The sequence below is a fragment of the Solea solea genome, chromosome 4, assembly GCF_958295425.1.
Source record: "Solea solea chromosome 4, fSolSol10.1, whole genome shotgun sequence".
Lineage (NCBI taxonomy): Eukaryota > Metazoa > Chordata > Actinopteri > Pleuronectiformes > Soleidae > Solea > Solea solea.
Window position 1 is genome coordinate 12,320,375 of NC_081137.1, and position 20,902 is coordinate 12,341,276.

At 40.3% G+C, this 20,902-nt stretch overlaps 1 protein-coding gene across 2 annotated transcripts; it reads left to right on the top strand.

Annotated features, from left to right (window-relative positions):
- Window positions 1-6,224: 6,224 nt before the first annotated feature.
- Window positions 6,225-20,874, top strand: kcnip1b (Kv channel interacting protein 1 b). Of its 2 annotated transcripts, none has more exons than XM_058626448.1 (8): window positions 6,225-6,344; window positions 15,616-15,740; window positions 16,954-17,023; window positions 17,105-17,175; window positions 17,296-17,403; window positions 17,496-17,600; window positions 19,178-19,240; window positions 19,594-20,874. In XM_058626448.1, exons 1-8 carry the CDS (start codon window positions 6,257-6,259, stop codon window positions 19,639-19,641), a joined length of 678 nt encoding a protein of 225 aa, XP_058482431.1. In that variant the 5' UTR covers window positions 6,225-6,256; the 3' UTR covers window positions 19,642-20,874. The 2 variants fall into 2 exon arrangements, with proteins under 2 accessions (XP_058482431.1, XP_058482430.1); XM_058626447.1 differs by lacking the exon at window positions 6,225-6,344 and adding an exon at window positions 11,530-11,917.
- The last annotated feature ends 28 nt before the right edge of the window (window positions 20,875-20,902 follow it).

The following is a 20,902-nucleotide window of genomic DNA, read 5'->3' on the forward strand; positions in this document are numbered from 1 at the left end:
TAGGTGGCTGTTATTTTCCACATGACAGATTTTTACTGCGTGTTCACTCCAACAAGGTAAATTGCATCATGTCTATCACATGTAACTAGCCTAACGCCAGACTTCATGTGTATGATTCTGGAAAAGGTGTACTGACCCACTAGGCGTAACTCTGTGCGCAATTGGATGAGCTTCAACCAATCAGACCAACGATCCGCTAGGCGTGATGGTTATCTAGTAATGCCAACTCAGGACTTTTGCCAGTGGGAGCTCCGTGGAGCTAGTCGCTTAAAAGGGAAGCAACAGCCAAATCAAAAGACAGCTGCTCTTCAGAAGACGCCACGTTGGACGTATACAAAAGCTGCTAGATGTCACTTCTCTGTTATCATCGCAAGTCAAGTCTGCTTCTAGCATGCTAGGGGTTCCCTTCTGAAGATTGCCAAAACAACGTCCTTTCCAGACGTGTCTGCACAGCCAAATCCAATTGCTTGCAGACTGGGCTAGGTTCACCCAACAATCATTATTTTGCGAGTGGGAGAGTCGATTCTTAATTTAAATTAAGGACCTTGGGGTTGTGCCTACACAGTTTTGTCTTATTTCACTCTTGTTTTTATTGTGGTGTTCTTGTAAATGGACAGTTTTAAAAAACTTAAAAAGTAAAATTTAAAAACTTGGCCTGTAGATACATTTTCTTTTGTGTATTGTGGTCTGCAACAAGAGGAGACCGGGGAAAGCACAGTTGGAAACGTATAATAGGTTTGCCTTCCATCTCTAAAAGGATATCATGATATCAGTGGCATTGGTGAAATAGGGACTGATTGTTGTGAACATACAATTCATGTGGAGGATAAAGTGGTAGAAGATGAGTGAGGGAACGCTGACATGTTTTGCACAAGTGACTGGAGGGATTAGATGCAGAGTGGTGCAGGTGGTTAAAATGTTGCTAATTGTTTATTTGCCCCTCCCCTTGACGTTGCTAGTGCTGGTGAATAAGTGTCAAGCAAGTTTATTTTAATGTACAATATGTGTGAGCTGGGCCTGATTCAAGATGGATTACGTCAGTGACTTTCTACTGATTAACTGCAACTACACAGTGCATTTGTGAAAGGTTTATTGTTGAGAGTGGTTGCACTGATGAAATTACAGTCAAGATGCTCCTGCCTATTTAAATATATTTTGCACTGAACTACATCAAGCTAATAAAGCTAAAACCCCACAACACATTTATTGCAATTTTGTTTGTTTTTTTACGAGATGAGAGTAAAAATGTACACAGTATATTTTGCACTGATAAAGTATCACCAGGTGACATTGGAATAGAGTTAAATGTAACATATGTAATATATCAGTGTGTTACTGTGATATAAATAAAATAAAATAAACAAGACTATATGGTGCTCACATAGACATGAGCATGCTCACAAAAAAAGATGAACGCTTTAAAGGTCACATGTAGCTTGGTTACTGGCAGAAATTGAATGCACTGCCCATGAATGCTTGTATAGGTGTAGAATTGCTTTAAAATTAAATTGTTTGCTTTTGTAGAATTATAACAAGATGTGTATATGTCCTGTTTTTTGTAAGAAGCACCTCCTGAGCCGAGCATCTCTCACTACTTGTGTTGTCTGAAGTCTGAAATCTCTTGTCCTGGCAAGATCCAGAGTTGTGCCTAAACGTCAGATGCCTCACTTGGAACTCAATGCTGCCCTCTCCAGTGCCCAGTTGACCACTACATTACAAACCAAGCTAAGCCTGCCAATACAGAAAATCATCTACTGGAGCGATTCAACCACTGGCTTAAGTCTGAATCCTGCAGATACAAAGCATTTGTCGGGACACATATTGTCCATCCTGGACCAGAACAGGTCTATGGTGAAATAAGATGGAAGTATTTGATAATTGGTGGAAGAAGAGCCATCAGAAATGGAGCCAACACAGCTGTACCAAATGGCAGATTGACATCCTGCTCAACTATGTCTAAAGTAGCTCCCTTTCTGGTCAACAGGAGCTGACTGTTTCGGACCCCTATCTGTCAAGCTCAGTCGTGGAGTGGAGAAATGCTGGGGCATCCTCTTCAAGTGTTTGACTACCCACTGTGTTCACCTGGAAATTTGGATGCTGAGGCATTCCTTATGGCCCCGAGGAGGCATCATAATCCTGTCTGACAGAGGTACAAATTTCAAGGCAGGAAAAACTAAAATTGCAGAGGCATTCAAAGCAATGGAACCACAGTTCCAGGAGCAGCTTTGGTTCGACAAATCTCCTTCAGGTTTATTCCATCGCACTCCTCTCTTTTGGTAGTGCATGGGAGCGAGAGATCAAGTCTACAAAGTCTTGATAGTTGTCTTAGGGGACCAAGCAGTCAGTGAAACTCTGTTGCGGACTGTTCTAAAAGAGGTGGAGATAATCCTGAACTCCAAACCCCTTGGATACCTCTCTGCAGATGTTGTAGATCCTGATCCAGTTACTCTGAATCTTCTGTGTATGGGTCGCCAGGATGCTTCTCTTCCCAAAGTGATGTATACCTCCCCGAGAAGCGGTCAAAGACTTCAAAGATTGAGACTTTGGAGGAGAATGGAATTTTCCAAAATCCAGGTTGGCTGTCAAAAAGTCTCAAGCACAATAACCTGGTCTCAGCCTGTCAACCTGCACATAATAACATAATGCTCTGTGCGCTGTGAAGTGGCACACCTGCAGGAGATTATTTAAAGGTGTGTCTTCCACGTCTTCAGGTCTCTTGCACAAGCAGCTCACCTTGACCATCCTGATCGCTGTTGATTCACTCCGCATGCATTCATGCAAAAAACGTTCTAATACTGTCTAAGAACTCCTGCTCCCAGTGTCCAATACACTTCACATCTATGTGTGAAGTAGTGATAAAGCAGAGTCCTCTAATCTCATTGCTGGTCAACAGCCCGTCAATGCTCTGCAACTCCATAGAATTGGACCTGACCCAAAGTCAGCCAGAACACCTCACTTCACCCCATTGACTCAAAGTATGAGGCATAGTGTCTGGGCTGGTCTGTTGAATCTGTCGGACCGTGTATCCACATGTTCGTATAACTCAAGTGTTGTCTGCGTTTGTTTGACTGCCTTGTTTAAAGCAGCGAACAGGCTGTGTAAACTTGAAATTTGCAGACTGACCTGGTTTCACCTGCGTCAGCCTGTGTGGTTTCACGCCATACATTCTGTGTTCACACAAAGTGTGATAATCTGATATCGTGCTTGTTGCCTTATGTATATAAGGCCTGGGCAACAGGCTACCATCTGTGATGACAGAGGATACATTTCTAATTTTCATCAGGGCTATCTAAGGTTCACTCCACATGATCATCATTACCTATATCACAATTACTTGGCATAAAAATAAATAAAGTCACATCTGCTGTACAAAGGACAGTGTGTTTACAAGTGACACAACCTGCATTGTAATTGTATTGGAGAGTGCCTATTTCATCAATTATTTATGGATATTTTAACTAAGAGGTGTTAACATTGTAAGCAATGTAACATAGAGCCTGCTGCTTATAAGATAATCCGCTTCTGCATTATTGGAAAGACACTTGTTTTTTTACCAGTGTTCAAAGTGGATATAGAATTGTAATTACATTGCTTTAGTGTGCAAATAATGTGACCATTATTAATTTGAATGAAAATGGAGAAGACAACCACAGTGGTTGTGGATTATTTTTGTTTGCCTGTAAAGGATGAGTTGGTGGAACGAAGTTACTGTAATACACTGAAAACATTGACAAAGGGATAAAAAATTTGTGGAAGAAACACTGGAGCGTCATCTTCATTGTTGGCCAGTTCCGGTCCTAGGGCCTTATGTTATCCATGTGTGTTCTAGACAGTGTGGCCAAGTCAGAGCAGCTCTACTTAGTGAGTAAAGTGCTCTTTCCCTGGGTTCTGAATAGGACAAGCACCTCGAGTCACGGAAACTAAAAGCTATGCTTTTCCTTAAGCTGTTTCTTTCTTCCCTTCTTACTTTTTGTAAAGAATGACATTTATGATTGTAATATACTGTTGGAGGGAGAGCCACTAAAATGCCACAGCGGCTGTGAGGAGATTAATATATTAAATATGGACAATACAGAGGATGAGTGCGAGAAAAATAGACAGAGGAAGCAGTGTGTCATGTTCTTCCCCGTGAGCATTTCCCCAGTTCAGTGGAGTGAGACACAAAACAGCACAAACGGCAAACCTTAGGCTTTTGTCACGGTTTGAATTATAATCTGAACTTTGTGGTGGTTACTAATAGCTGACTAATATAAATACATAATAAAATATAGCCAGATGGGTGTGCTTGTGGAATGCTCATCTCATTAAGGCAACAGTTCTTTAGCAACAGTATTTGCTGCTCTAAACGAACTACGTCTCTTCAAAATTGCTGGAGCTGAAATCTGCCAATTTTCTTTTTTTAAATCCCTGCTATCTCAACAGCTCGTTTATGAGCAATGCTGTCACGGTGTATATAAATCTTTTTGCGCAACTACTTCTGGACAGGGCTACTTACAGTTCCATCGACCCAGGCATCCGATTAATAAACTCCAATCTTTCTGAAAGGAAGAGAATCTTGGCCTCCTTGCAGGCAAGACATCCAAGACCATTCCCATTTAGAAATGGGCACGCATGGGCACGAGTGTGGGTGTGCCCTGCCCACACTGTCCCACAGTTAGCCCACACTTTCCCACTTTATGTTTGCTGGGGGGTTCTCTCTCTCTCCTCGACCTCCACTGATTATGTGTCAGTTGTTCCACATTAGCAGTCCTTGCCTTGCCCACATTCGGCAGCATCAGGTCTGGTAGCAGTGCTGGCATCATACGTAGCTGCAAAGCTGATACTAGCTGTAACATTAGCTACGCTGCATGTTCTACTGCTAGTGAATAGCAGTAGAACATGTGTCCAGATTTGTGGTGGAGGCTTCACATCGCGTTTTTGTCATTTCCTGTTTTATTTTGGTGAGGCTTTAGGGTTTCCTGTTGGTCTGCATGTCTACCTTGTCCTTGTTTTATCTGATTACCTTGAGTGTTTGCACCTGGTGTCATTCCCTGATTATCAGCACCTGGTCCCCTTTCCCCTTCTTAAGTCACTCATTTCCCTTTGTCAGTGCGTTTTTTCATCTCCATGTTCGCCGTTACCTTGTTCATATTTAGAGTTACGATCCAAGTTGATCTAGTTTTCGTTTTGTAGTTATAGGATAGTTTTTTCGCCTTTTGTCTTGCCTTTGGCATTCTTTTATTTTTGCGTTTTTGAATAGCGTTTTTGCTCTTGCCTTAATTTTTTTGAGAGCGCAATAAAGCCTCATTTTTGGTTTCACATATCTGACTCAGTCTTGTGCATATTGGATCCAAGTTCTGTGGTACGAACCTTGACAGATTTTTGGAATTTTCACTGGTCATATAGGGCTGTGCTTCGGCCATAAACCCTGAACCACCCAAACCATCCCAAAATAGTCTTTCTTTATGCAGCAGTCATTATTATGAACATAGAACATAGATTTATGTCGACTCTAGAAAAACAAATGGGAGGTGAAGCAGCTCCACGTTAGAGTGGGATGAATCACCAATGTGAGATAGGAGGGTGGAAAGAAGAGAGAGGGGGTTCGGTACAGAGCTGTTGCTCTCTGCATCAGAGCACAGCTCCTCCACAGCACAGCCACAGGACCACCACTGCAGCTCAGAGGAAAACCCTTACTTATAAATATATTTATACTACTCGTGTGTGCGTGTCTTTGCTGGATGACGACTGATACTTCACAACACCAAAGGACAGAAGCTAAGACAGAGAGAACAAGAACGAGGAGGAGGAGAGCAGAGCTGGATGGCCATCACTGCCTTTTCTTGGACTTTTAAAAATTCATCTTCTCAAAAACGTTTGCTTATACAAGACTGGATTTTTCTCCCTTTTCGGCATCTGCCTCTGAACTTCAGCACCGCTTGTGTTCCACCAACTTGTTTTATTCTTATCATCTCAGCTTTTATGTGCTTCTTTGCCTCATAAGTCCCATCACGATATCTACTGAGGCAGACTTTTCTTTGCGCCAAGGATCTGGACCCACACTATAGCAATATGTGCTGACAGGACATTGTGGATACTTTTTTTTCTCTCTCTCTCTCTCTCTCTCTCTCTCTCTCTCTCTCTCTCTCTCTCTCTCTCTCTCTCTCTCTCTCTCTCTCTCTCTCTCTCTCTCTCTCTCTCTCTCTCTCTCTCTCTCTCTCTCTCTCTCTGGTGAGGCCTCTGTCCCAGCAGCACTTACCTCCACCACTATCCCAGCATGGCTGGCCGTACCAGCTGCTGCAGTCAGGGGGTGCTTAAACTAATCCAGTCCCTGCAGAGATTAGTCTCAGGAACCCTAACAAAAGGTACTGTGACATTTTATACATAACACTTGTGTCAGACTTAGATCCTGTTTCATCACCACATAGGTATTAACATACAAGGACTTTATCTCGAGTCCTTTGGTGCATAACAAACACAAGAATGACATTTAGAAGGGTTTATTGGCAGAAAATGAATATGCTACCAACCTCAGTTTCCCCGGAGTTGAGAAATATCTTCATTCTTGTTACGTAACCCAGCAGGGACGCTTGGTCCTGTTAGCGTAACTGTTAGCAAAGATGGCGGACACTGTTTACATTCTGGGAATGAGGTCCCGTCCCCCTACGAGCGGGTCTAAAAAGTGCGGAATTAGCGTTGCAGTTTCAAGGTTCGGACCGAGTGTCACTGGTGGGCACTTATAGAGGTAAGGTATAAAGTTATCCAAAGTGCTTTACGTGAAATTATAAAACATTTGCAAACAACCATCTCCCTTCCTTTCCTCTCTCGCTCGGTTCATTCTGTCTCCGTTCCTGCTGTTTACAACATCTTCTTCTCTCTTATTATTTTAACACCGTACGTAATTGAACAATCAGAGATGTTTTTGATGTTTAGCCAAATGTCACGAATGTTTAGGCTTGCTTATTATGAATGCCTCAAGGCCTGATGTAGGACAAACTTTATTCTTTCCTGTTCTGTCACATGGTAAATGACCTGGAAATCCGTATACATAATTTGAGTTTGCGCATCATCCCTTTCTATTTAATTGTTGTCTTGGAAAGCAATTATATGCACCCTGAACATGAAAATGAATAAGAGTAACACAATGTCTGGGCGCATAAGACTAGATTCAAACACCAGAATGAAAAGAGATCTTACAGTGTGGCTACAATAAATGAGACATCATCATTTCTCTGTGGTTGCGTTTGAGACCTTTCACTGCTCAACTGACCCCTGATCATGTCCCGGAACATCATCCATGCACATTGTAGCTGCTGTCATATGCATGGAAGAACACACATGAACATTCATTTTCATACACGCGAGTATTTCAGGTAGACTGGTAGTCTTTTGTAAATTTGTTATGCAGATTTGCCTGCACGCACCTACATGCATGAACCATGAAGCTCTGTTCACCTTTTAAAGGCTCTTCTAAACATTTAGCAGCATGTGCCGCATATTCATCTTCATACATTTAAACACTGCAAGTATCGGAGTTGAGGAAAACCATGTGGGTGGTGTTCTGCCTCAGGTGACTAACACTCGCTGTTATTTTTAATGCCTTTTTGTATTTGGTTATGATCTAACTGTTCTGACTGTAGACAAATGAAACCCAGATGAAAATGGATACGTTGAAAATTTCTCATGCAACATAAGTTTTGATTCAAACAGCTTATTGTTCCAAGCTATGTGAGTGATGTGTGTATAATGTGACTGATACTGTGCTTGACTTACATGGCCCCTGAAGTCCTGAAGTTCAGGCCACTGATAATAATAATAATTGCATCCAAAATCCTAAATTTGTGGAAATGAAAATGCAGTGCATCAAAACTGCATTTCCTGAATGAGTCTGACAGTTGACTTGGTGAAGCCATACAGGAAGTAAGAATATTTTGAATAGCCACTGGTGGGCGACTCCACTAGCTGCAAAAAATAACTCAGTTTGAACGGAAACTATGGGCAAATGACCTTAATTTAAGTCATTTAAATTAGGTTTCAATTTAGAGGAAAATAGATTATAAATAAGCTACATTTGAGTGGACACCAGTGTGATTGACAGCTGGTCTCGTCCAATAGGAGCCTGGTTGCAGGTGAAGTCTGTGAATGCTTATTTATGCACTTTTCTTTTAGAGAACAAAAAGCCATTATACCTTAGCTTCCAATGACTTTTCGTACCTGTGGTCAGACCAAAATGGGAAAAAAAAAGCTTTCAGTTTCTCTGACTCCTCTGCTTGGAATACCTTCCAAACTGAACTAAAATGATAAACATTTATTTTGTATCTTAAAACCGACCGACACGAGGAATGTGTGTGTTCTTAAATACTGCAACCATAACTCCTGCACTTTATTTGTCTATTTATTTGCACTTTTATATTCCAATGTTTGTTTTGCAACTGTTATCGCCCCCGTTTATATTAACTTTCTTGGCCAGGTCATCTCAATGGGTCTTTTATCTGGTTAAATAAATAAAATAAATCATACCATGACACTACCGTTGTCACTCATGATATAAAAGGTATGACTTTCTGCGCGTAGTGTGGTAAGGTTGCCGGGAGACATGAGAATAAAACATATGGTTGCAGGGAGCTGATAGGCTTTAATCAGCACTCTGTGAACTCATTTGACACTGACTTGAATATAATGGAAACATTTGACTTCATACTACAGCGTTTAAGCTGTTGACATTTGTGTCGTCTTAACCCGGAAAAAACAGGAGTGTAGGCGAAGACTGAGGTGACAAAGGAGAGGGAAATTCCCAGTACATTTCCAGAAAACTTCCATGGGAACTTTTATTTGAGAATTTTTGAAATATTCCAAATAGGAAAACCTCCCATGGGAATTATTGGCATTTATGGGAATTGATTAAAATTAACTGGACATTTTGGGATAATTTATAGGAACTGTATCTAATGGGAATAATAATATAATCATCACAAATAATATTACTATAAACTATAGATGTATTCATGTATCAGCACACTCGTATCACTTAGACATTTATTTTGAAAGATATACAACCACTTCCAGGTCATGTTTCCCCTTTTTTGAGTCTTTCGTCAAATGGAAAAAAGCCCACATTTGCACGTGCATGTGTGGTGAGCCTACACGTGAGCATGCATGCACTAGTGTGTGTGTGTGTGTGTGTGTGTTGCCCATTACTAAATGTATAGACCCATTCATATCAATCAGGGGGACAATTGCGTGCCCTAGAGGTGATTCAACACCTTATGTATTGATCCTTCGTATATAAACACGTTCATCTGTTTTAGATAAATGTGTTTCCCTAGAGGCGATTGTCACAGATAGGGTGTTGGTTTATTAAGTAGGTAAGTAAATAAACATTTTATTTATATAGCACCTTTTACAAATAAAAATGACAGCGCGCTTTACTATAAAATTAAATAAAGCGATAGCAATAGCGAATCGACTGCATTTTTACTCTGTATCGGACAAAGCGGACTCCGGATTTTATTTCAAGACCACAACTGTGGGGATATCAATAAATTGCCTGTGCATTTTTGGATTAACTTGTTAATATCGTTACTGTGATTTTGCGTAAATCGCATTGCTTCGGGTACAACCAATAACTTGACTCATTTATCATTTGAAATTTTTGTCACCGTTAACGGCTGTCACTCCTCCCGCCCCCCTTTCACACGCCCCCCCACAAAAGTGCATGTGAGTGACAGGAGAAGAGGCCGTGAGAAGATGTCAGCCAACTCATCTATAATCAAATTTGGTTACCTGAACCACAAAGACTTGGTCTTGTCTCGGTCTCGACCCCTCAAAGTCTTGGTCTTGTCTTGGTCTCGGTTTAGGTGGTCTTGACTACAGTACAACACTAGGTTGTACTCTGCAGCCACCTGCTGTTCAAAGACTCACACCACAAGCATTAGATGATACGAGTGTTCCTCTGCTGTTTGTGTCTGTGCAGTGACATATACAGTAGCCTCACACACATACACTGCTTTCTTTCCATCTGCATGGCATATAATTAACTTCAACTTGGTATGAGGAAACTGCTGTACTCTTTGAACGGACTTTTGCAGAACTGGACTTGGTACTCATTCATTCATTCATTCATTCATTCATTCATTCATTTACTTACTGCTTTATCCTCCACATGAGGTTCACTGGGCCACGAGTTTGAGACCTCTGCTCTACAGTGACGTACTCTCTATTACAGAATATGAGGGAATAAATATTTAATTAATAATAGACTAATTTATCCTCTTGCTGACATTAATCAGACATTTTCTAATTGTTGCAAATGTGTGCACCTTTCCTCTTGCTGCTCTTATAACAGGTCACTGTTTAAAATAAAGGAAAAATGCTGGTGCATACATTTTTTAAACCAGGAGAGGTTTTTCTGAAGCCGTCACATTTATACACACACAGAGGGAGAGAGAGAGCATTCACATTTCTGGTTTGCAGCCAGTGAAATATTTAAAAATACTTTTTTTTTTGGTTTTCCGCTACATGGCTTTACTCGAGCTACCGCTTTATAAGAGTGCCCTATCTGTTGTTTTTGGTAATCAACTGATTGTAAGACAGTGACTAATGTTTAATTAGGAGAAGAAAAAAATATATAAACACCAACTGAACACTTTTTTGAATAATAATTGATCTAAGTACTCACTGGGAAATAAACATGACTCACTTCCCACACTTCCCGCACACAGTCCAGTGATCTGACATTGACACGATAACATGAATTTTCTTCTAAACCATTAAACACTCTAATGTTCTTGTTTGTTCCGCAATGATTTTTGTGTCGGTCACATTCGGAGAGAGCAAGGTCAAGCGGTGTTTGCGCAGCTGTCCTTATAAGGACTTGCACTGACAAGGCACACGGAAACGGAGCGAAACCGTCTTTGTCGCTTCGAAAAGGGTTTCGCCGTAAACGTGGGATTGTTTCAGAGAAATGTTTCTAGACCTCCAAAAACGACTCAAAACACAGTCGCACATATGCTGTAATGCTACACTAAAAATGGAGACCATAACCCTAACCAGTTAAGTGCCTAACCTTAACCTCAATTCCAATCTTAGCCCTAACTTGACCAGATCCTGGTCTCCTCTGGTCTCCACGAGGACTACCGGTCCTGACAAGGTCCAGAAAAGACCACACACATGGCTGCAACAACAAATAGTATTGTTATATTTACACTCAGTATGGTAAATAGTTTGTATTTATATAGCCCTCACAGCTGTTTTACTCGCCCATTCACTCACATCTGTAACATCACTTACATCCTCAACAAGTGTGTGTGTTTATTTTTGACCTTTTCTGGACCTGTGGGGACCGAAATCTGTTTACACACTCACATTAGGGTGAGTTGTCTTCCTTACGCGGACATAAAGTTAGTCCCCGTGACATTTTTGCTTTTTGATTCACACTATGGTTAGAAGATGAAAACAAGAGTAACGAGCAGTGAGATGTGCCAGCTTTAAATGCCACTGTTCACTATCGCCGCTTGTGTTATTACTGCAGCATCTCTCAATAACATGAGGGCATGGGCAGACAGGGAGAGCAAGAAAGAAGGGGGGAAAAGGCTGACAGCTGAGTGTAGAGCGAGCCACGGTAGAGAGGGAGTGGCGCAGGAAGGCGGGAGCAGCTCGGAGAACGATCAGAAATCCAAAGACAAATGAGCTGGAATTGGAGAGGAGTCCTTAAATAAGTGGCAGAACCTGAGAGCAGGGAGAAGACCCAGCAGGGTCTTTAAGATCAAGAGCTGCGGCGGCACAAGAAGACAGAACAACAGGGGGGAGCAGAATCCTGGCATCAGTAGATGACTATTACTCTGCGAGTTGTTTGACCAGGCTGGTTTCCACGGCGACGACATGGGTGCAGTGGTGGGCACTTTGACCATGCAGACCAAGCAGAGAAGACCATCCAGAGGTACGTCAACAGAGACGGAGACAAGAGCAACAGAAAGACTAAACTGTGAAAAGAGGGAGACCATGTTCATAGTGTGTGTTGGTTTTTCTTATTTTCTACGTGTTGCACAGAAAGCAGCAATAACGTGCATGTCATCGTTTGGTACTAAATTCCATGGAAATGTGTATCGCAATTGACACTTTTATGGGAAATATGGAGGGGGGGGGGGGAAAGAACAGCTGTTGTTGTTGTCATGGAAAGCAGCAGTGAAGGATCCAGTGATACAAGTCCTCCCCCACTTGTACAGTACGTAGGTGTGAGGTATAACACACGTGCACTGGGTCCTGAAGGGGAGATTACAGTGGAGCACAGATGTCCTTGAGAACTAGAGAGCAAAACCACTGTCCCTGGCTTTGTCCTTGTGTGTGTGTGTGCTGCTTTTTTGTTGTTGTTTTGTGTGTGTATATGAGTGAGCCGTAACAAGTGAGAAACAAGGAGTGAAGGAGGGTTCAGGCTTGTGCTCGTGAATTAAAACGCAGCTCACATATCATACCTCCCCGGCTGTATGCTTGAGAAGCCTGTTGTCATGGAAACTAGGTTGTGTGGGGGGGGGGGGATAAAAGAGCGAGCGAGCAAGCAACACTCAAGCCAAGATGAAGGATGAACGTCTGGCAGCATGAGAGAGAGAGAAATATAGTTGCCGAGGCAGCAAAGAAAGCGATTACTCTCTCTGACACGCTTACAAGGTGAGGGCAATGAGAACTGTCTGTTTTCACTCGTCCACGTTTTTAAAGGAAAACAGGTTCTTAAACGCAACTGGGGGAAGGGTCAACGAGAAAATAAATAATAAATGTTGGATCAAAGCACATTAAATATCACAAAAATATCTATATATATATAAGTAGTTACACTTTACAATGCATTAATTAACATTACCTCATGCTGTTATAAATATTTACTAACAGGTCATTGATGTTTTAAACCAACCATTTATTATTGTTATTGCAGTTTATGACGTTATTCAGAATAAGCATTGCTGAACTGTAATTAAGCATGTATTAACTATTATTATAAAGTTAATGGTAAACTGTGCTCATGTAAGGCTTATAGAGCATGCTAATCATAAAGTGCTTGGTGCTCACATGGCACGGATCTGTGCCGCAGGTGCACCCATGGTAATTTGCCGTGGGTATAATAAACAACTCCTTATATGGACATCCTGGGGGTGTCTACGTGCTGTTGAGTCAAAGTTATGATTCATTTTAAATCGCATTTTTCAGTGGTGTCATAAAGTAGCAATAATTGTGCAGAAGTCACAAAAATAGACAAAAATTTAAAATTTTTGGCCTAAGTTGTGCTGAAAATAGGCTATACTACACTCTATATTGCACATTCTTATATACTGTAGTTAATGATTAACGAATGATTAGTTAAATAGCAATGATCTTAAACGTGACATTTGATTTATACGGACTCCATAACCAACCTTAAACTGATGATTAGCTGATCACTGTTGATTACTTTCATGCTTATTGACCGTTCTCTGATAATCAATTAACCATTAACAACTCTAAATTTTTGTTTTGTTTCGAACATTTTGTTTGTTTGAAAATACAAACGTGTTCTTTGCCCCAAGTCAAACAAATGAAATACAATCATTTTGAATGATTAAATCAATATTTGGTTTGAAATTGGTGTATATTGATTTTGTTTGCCTAACTCAAAAAGTGTCGTTTGATGACATTGACACAAACCTAATTGCATATGTGATCACTTAACTGATCGTTGTCATCCTAATGTAGCTAGTAAAATTCATTTTTTTTACCTCTGAGATCAATTGTTTAACATGTTTTTTTACGAGCGTCAAACATACTGTGCGCTCCTGCTCCATCTCTTTTTTTTTCTCGTCACACTCTCACCTTCTCTCTCACCCCTCCCTCCTCTCATCAACACCTCAAACTCCTTCTTGTTCCTCACCTTCACTTGATTCCATCTGTGTGATCACACTGTAAGCATCCGTGAGAAATGGCACCTCTCCCCCCCCCCAACATATGATGAAAGGCTTTTATTCTCACTAAAGAAAGTCTATTATCAATTTCACTTTCCTCGTCATGGCAACAGCTGTCCAGGAGATAGCAACAGGAGCGCAGAGGAGGATATAGCAGAGATGAAATGATTCACAGATTAGACTTTGCTAATTACAGTATAATGGCTATGGTGTATTATAGTATCAGTCTGAGTTATATGGCCTACAACCAATATGTAGCCATGGGGACATGTGACGAACACTGCTGTAGCTCTGATAGTTGAAGCCAGAACACAAATTTGACACAAAGATAAATCTCTTATTTACTTTCAAATTGGATGTCTACAGATTGCAATACTTTACATGAGGGCAGAATTCAAAATGCTGTCAAAAAAAACAACAAATCATAGATTGTCTGTGATGGACAGGGAGAAAATGCTCTATTAGTCAAGCAAAAAAAAAAAAAGCAGTAAAGATTTTATTTTTCACCAACATAAGCTGTAGCACAAAGGATTTGTTGTGCATCATTTGTACAACGGTATGTTTTTCACAATGAATTGTTGTGCAAAATGTGTTGGTTTTGAAGCATTTGTGTTTGGTGGCGGATGAGAGGATCCAGTGAGTCGTGCAAAGCCGTGCAGCTGTGCTATGAAGACTCTGCCCATGTTGAGGAGATACTCCAGTATGAATTAATGAAAAATGTGCCTGATACCCAAACCGAGTTGAGTCCAGCCAAGTAGTGCTAGAACTGTATATGGAAAAGTGCCATTACTGTTGCCCAGTAGCTAAAGTCGGTCACAGTGACAAATCCTTGCCCGCAGCAAAATGAGAACCTTCACATCATTAACCACCTTACGGTCTTCAAAAACCAGTGTCATATTTCCATTAATAAAGCCCCTTAACACAACTAAATGTAGTGTAATGGAAGGTTTTAACCTTCTGATCACAGGTCAGTTCAGGCGCCTCCTAATGGCTGTTCCACTACAATAATATAATAAGTGTAACTCCAATAATGAGATTGATTCATATGTCATTGATTAGCTGTTCGTAATTAATCAAGTGTTTACTTTGAATACAGGATAGAGGGACAGCTATTAATGACTAAATAAGAGCAATTGTTCAATTAAATGTAGCCTTAAACCCCTACAGTGTTCTACAGATTAAGATTATTATTATTATTTATGAATTATGGGACCTTATGGTGTACAATTTATACTAGTTAAGGGCAAACCAATCAACCAAAAGTTTATAGGCTCGCATAACTTTTTGTCTGCTAATATAGAATGTTTAGAATTGAAAGAATGTAAACAAAGACTTTCTATAATTTATTGTTTACAATCGGTTAATTCACTCCCGTTTATTAACTCATTCCACAACTGTTAAGGAAAAATGTACAAATGTGCAACCCTAGTACTTCCTGTACATGTGCACATGAAACTCAACTGTCAGCTGTTTCTTTTCCCCCATTGATCTGTCCACTGCAGCTTTAATCCCATCATTTCCTCTCTCTATTTAATCTATTTTGGCCCCGCAGCTTCCCTCGCTTCTGCTGCTGACTTAACGTTCTAGCTGCCTTGCTGACGCTCTGTCCCGCACATTACATCTTTCATATCTCGAAAGATCGGATAGGCTGTGTGTTAAACAGGGATCGTAAACGTCCTGACGTCCTTCTCTCTTCTTCTCTTTCCTGCAGACAAGCTGGACGATGAGCTGGAGTTGACGATAGTGTGTCACAGACCCGAGGGCCTCGAGCTTCTGGAAGCCCAAACTAACTTCACCAAACAGGAGCTGCAGATCCTCTATCGTGGTTTCAAGAATGTAATCCCAAACTTTTTTTTTTTCCACTTTTTATTCGCATAAGCTTAATTGGTTCAGGCATAACACGATACAGTTTTGCAGGTATTTGTTCATAAACTCGGTGTGACGACAGCCGTCGTATTGTTTTTGTTTTTGACTCGGTTAATATTTCATCTTTCCTCTTTTTGTTATTACTTATATATATAAAAAAACGCATTTCATTGGTTCAGCAGTTCCGTGGCTAACTTTTGAGTCTTGAGGAAGTTGAGTATGTTTATGTGATGCCATTTCTCCAAAAAAACAAGGGTGAAGGATGAGGGAGAAAATCAAAGGATCATAAATATTACTAGGATTCCTCCTCAGACAACTATAAATTTTATCACTCTATGTTATATTTGATTTTGATCGATGCTTATTCTCACTGAAAACATGACTGCCAGAGGGGACAAAAGGAAAAGAGGTTTTTCTTTCTTTTTTTTTTACCTCTCCCAGTATCTAGGATATGTATTGTGGACCATAATTCTTATTTATTCATTTTCTGACTCTGTGATGTGGGTCACCGGACTGGACAGGGTGATGGGGAGTGCACAGACAAGTGGAAGGAAAGACGGAGGAGTGAGCGGGAGAGAGGGACAGAAAGAGAGACAGGGAGAGAGAGAGCGAGAGCCATCTCCTCACAGTGGGCCGTGCCCACCAGTTGCCCAAGGCAGTAGAGACCTGCAGCCACCAGCTCCAGGGATAGCCACGCATCCACCTTGCAGAAGACCAGACAGAGGAGTGTGAGGTGGGAGCCCCCCACCTGGGGTCAGTCCAAGGGGTCAGAAGATGACAGAGCCACGGATAGAGGCCAAACCACCCCATGCCCAGATGGCTGTTTCTGACTAGAGACAATAGTTTGTGTGACTTTATAAACCATTCACTCCCCTGCACCAAAGCCCATAGAGAAAGTCCATAAATGCACACAGGAGTTGAGAGCTAAAATCACTGTTTTTGGTGCAGGAGAGTGAGAGATTTACTAACTTCAGTTACGAGTACAAAAAAATGCTGTCTGCACAGTGATATAAAGCATCAAATTGACAAACTGAAGTCTTGTTGAGTTCCCCCGGGCAGAGGTTCATACACCCACACTTCACGAAACTATAATTGAAGTGTCAAGTCTTAATCTATAATAAGGGTTTGAGTGACCTGAAGTAAGAAATCAGTGAGTAACCTCACTTATTCTCCTCTTTCACAGGAATGTCCGAGTGGAGTCGTAAATGAGGAGACATTTAAACAAATTTACTCCCAGTTCTTCCCTCATGGAGGTAACGTGCACTATTTCTGAATATCTCCATGCCCATTTCTCCTTTCAAATTCTCTTACACATTTATTTATGTGTGTTTCAGATGCCAGCATGTATGCACATTACCTTTTCAACGCATTTGACACATCAAACAATGGCGCCATTAAGTTTAAGGTAATACAAATCTATTATAATTGTAATATTATGCAATATATAATATATTCTTTGCTTCTTCCTGCTATGATGCTCTCAGAATCTGACCCTGTTCCTCTGTCCTTTACCTGTTGCTGCCAGGACTTTGTCATGGGGATGTCTATACTGCTGCGGGGGACACTGAGGGAAAAGCTGGAGTGGACGTTTCACTTGTATGACATTAACAGAGACGGATACATAAACAGAGAAGTGAGACTGCGACTGTGCTTTCACTGTTATGAGTCTCTGTATCAGTGTTTGTCCTTGAGCTGTGGTGATATACATACTTTGTACTCTTGCAGGAAATGACTGAGATCGTGAGGGCCATTTATGACATGATGGGAAAGTACACCTACCCTGCACTGAAGGGGGATGTCCCACAGCAGCATGTGGATGCCTTTTTCCAGGTTAAACATACAGTTAACATAAAAGCTATGTTGAACATATGATCAGCACAGTTGCATCTGGTTGAGATGTCACCTATAATAATCTGAACTCCTGTTTTGAAGCCTTGAGATTTGACCTATATTTGCACCTATTTATTTTCCTCTATGAGAACATCATTTACCCAATTACACAATCATCAAACCACTGAGATCATTCACTCAGGAAAATGTTTATTGACGTTATAAATCAGTGATTTGTGGAAGCTAATTTTCCCATTGGCTTCCATTCAAATTGACTTTTTACAGTCACAGTTAGTCCAGCTCCTTGTTTGGTTCTCAGACCTCTTACCTTTCATGTATAATTTTCCTACCACACACAAAACTAATGTGTCATAAAGGATATATATATATATATATATATATATATACATGTATATGTATATGTATATATGTATGTATATGTATATATATAAATATATATATATATATATATACATATACATATACATATACATATACATATACATGTATATGTATATATATACATATATAAAATATTATTATATATATATATATATAACATAGTGATGGATTATGCCAACTGGATTATAGGAGATTCGTGCTACGTGATTACTGAGTCAAATATAATATTTTCGGCATTACTTGACAAAAACGGTATTCGTCAAAGCAACAAAAAAAAATTGTATATAATGTGGAAATTGTATAATGATATTATGTCATTATTATTACAAGAAAGATCCCCCTCGCTTGGCGATCACCCCACGGGTGGGTTGAAAGTCTGTTTGTAACATTAGTGCATCTTAAAATACATTTCATCACCATCGGGTAGATGACTAGAGTAAATATTTAATGAGCACTAGTCTAAGCGTAAAATCTACACCTGCTTGCATTTATGGGATCTGAATAACATGTTCGGCATTTTATTAGGTGTTGACGTCACATTTTTTTCCTTTAGGTTTTCTATTTGTAATCTTATTTGTTTGAAGTCCATTAAGAAAATGAGTATTTTTAGCTCATGGGGAGCTGCTGATCTACTGCTGCCCTCGTTTGGATTCATCTATGTGACTCAAACTTATCAAAGTCACAAAATAACACTTTTATAGGCACCAGGGGATAAACAACTCTTGTGCTGTGATCTAAAAAAACACACTAACAGATTTCCTGCATGGGCTTTTTTTGTGGCGAGTGAGCGGTTTACAAATTTCACTTTCAAGTAGGAAAGGGTTGTGTCAGCACAGACTGTGTGTCAGTACTTTGAAGAACCTGGACTGTCCCTCTTAATTCATTAAATGCATTGCTTTTGTTAACAGTGAGCGTTGATTCGTTTCCAAGTCATCATGTGACCACGGCTACTTAAACACTTCGACTTTAACATCTCTCACACTCGCTAGCTTCCCAAATTCAACTATTTTTATTGAGACTTTTTGTACGTGTTTTCAGATACAGACTGATTCAATTTTATGTGACTGTCCATCAAAATCCCTGTGGTCCATACAGTTTCCTACAGACATTTGACACTGACTCATGTCATGTTCTGTGTTTCTTCTCTCTCTCTTTTTTGTTTGTTTTTTTTGCAGAAAATGGACAAAAACAAAGATGGAGTGGTGACTTTAGAGGAGTTTGTTATAGCCTGTCAGGAGGTAACTTCCACTTCTACATGTATAATCATCTTCATTTCTTCAGTAATAGGAGGATAATGGGAATAATTAACCACATGCTACCAATTTATCAAAATATATCTATGATACACAATGATTATAATACATAGTGAATATAACAAGTTCATATATAACAAGTTTATATGAACAAGTCAAAGACAAATAAAGTTTAACTGAAAGCTGCAGTCTTACTACACACGGTTGAGTATGCATTAAAGGGGTAGTTATGGTTTCACTGACTCACCCCCTGCACTAGGTTGTCTAGGGTGTCAGTGCCTCATACAACACTCAGTATGTTATAATTCTCCGTGTCTATTTGTCTCTTCTGTCCCCAGGATGAAACCATGATGAGATCCATGCAGCTGTTTGAAAATGTCATGTAGGGCAAGTAGAAACGATGGAGACAAAGACTTGGCAAATGAGACAACTCGCTGTTGGTGCATGTGTGCGGATGCGTATAATACATCCAGTCCAGTCCAGTCTAGTCCAGTCCAGTCCATCCTTCTACTCCCATCTCATCCAGCTGGCGTCAGGATACAGCCAAACCCACAGAGACTCCACTGAAGGCACTGGACTGGAATGCTGTTTAGCGTCGTTATGGCGTTTTCACCACAGAATACAAAGTGACTGGGACCCAACACACCACCCTCAGTTCTCTCTCACGGACTGAAGCTTGACTTGTTAAAGATGAAGATGCTCCGGCACTGCAAAGCTGCTCCTGATCAGTAAGCAGCATAATTGCATGTTGGTAAGTGCTTTTTGGCTTTAACTCCAAAGGTTGCTATGGGAATTTGGCCATAAGGATTTCTATAGTCATCTCATGATGCGTCACACACCAATTTTGACCTGGCTGTTGCTTGCCTGCGAAGTCAATTTGTTTCTTGTTGTTCGGTGTCTCTCGGTGTACAGTTAAAGAAATTTGAAACAGCACATTTTGTGGGTCTTATACTGTGTTTTTGTGGCCAAGTCTTTCTGTTTTGTTTGATGTTTTTGTGAAAAGAAAGAAGTGGCTTTATAAAGTTCCTTTATACTGTATTTTTACCTGGTGTCTTGCGTCTTGTGGTCCAATCAGTGTGTCAGAAAAAAAAAGTATTGTGATATAAATGTGAGTACATTTTGAGATGAAATTAAACATGTGAAATCATTTTGAAGTCAACAGGGGAAAAACAAATGTTCTCGTTTTGCACACGTGATCATTTATTGACAAAATAGCAACGGAAGCGCTCTCCTGAGAACACAGTAGGATGGTGGTTACTGCCTAAAAAATCTGGATGAAATCCAGTTCCTGATGACGGCTCCATCTGTACATGTGAACATGTGGCACTGTTTCCTCCGTCCAAACCAAATCCATGTTGTCACACTGATGTACAAACAGGAAATGTTGCCTCCTACAGATGGATTGTCTGTGAGTCATGATGTGTTTAAAAGCAGCATAACAGAAATCTCACTGGGCTACAAAGTAGTTTTAGACACTAAAATATTATAAATTATAAATGTTTTTGGAGCTGCTCTTTGCTGTGTGATACATCCATCGTGGTTTAGAGCAGAGCTGTTTTATGTCACAAGCAGTAAAAAACAAGAAGTTAAGCCATACAATAAATATTTACATTTTTAAATGGTGTGGTGTTTTTTTATTTTAATTCC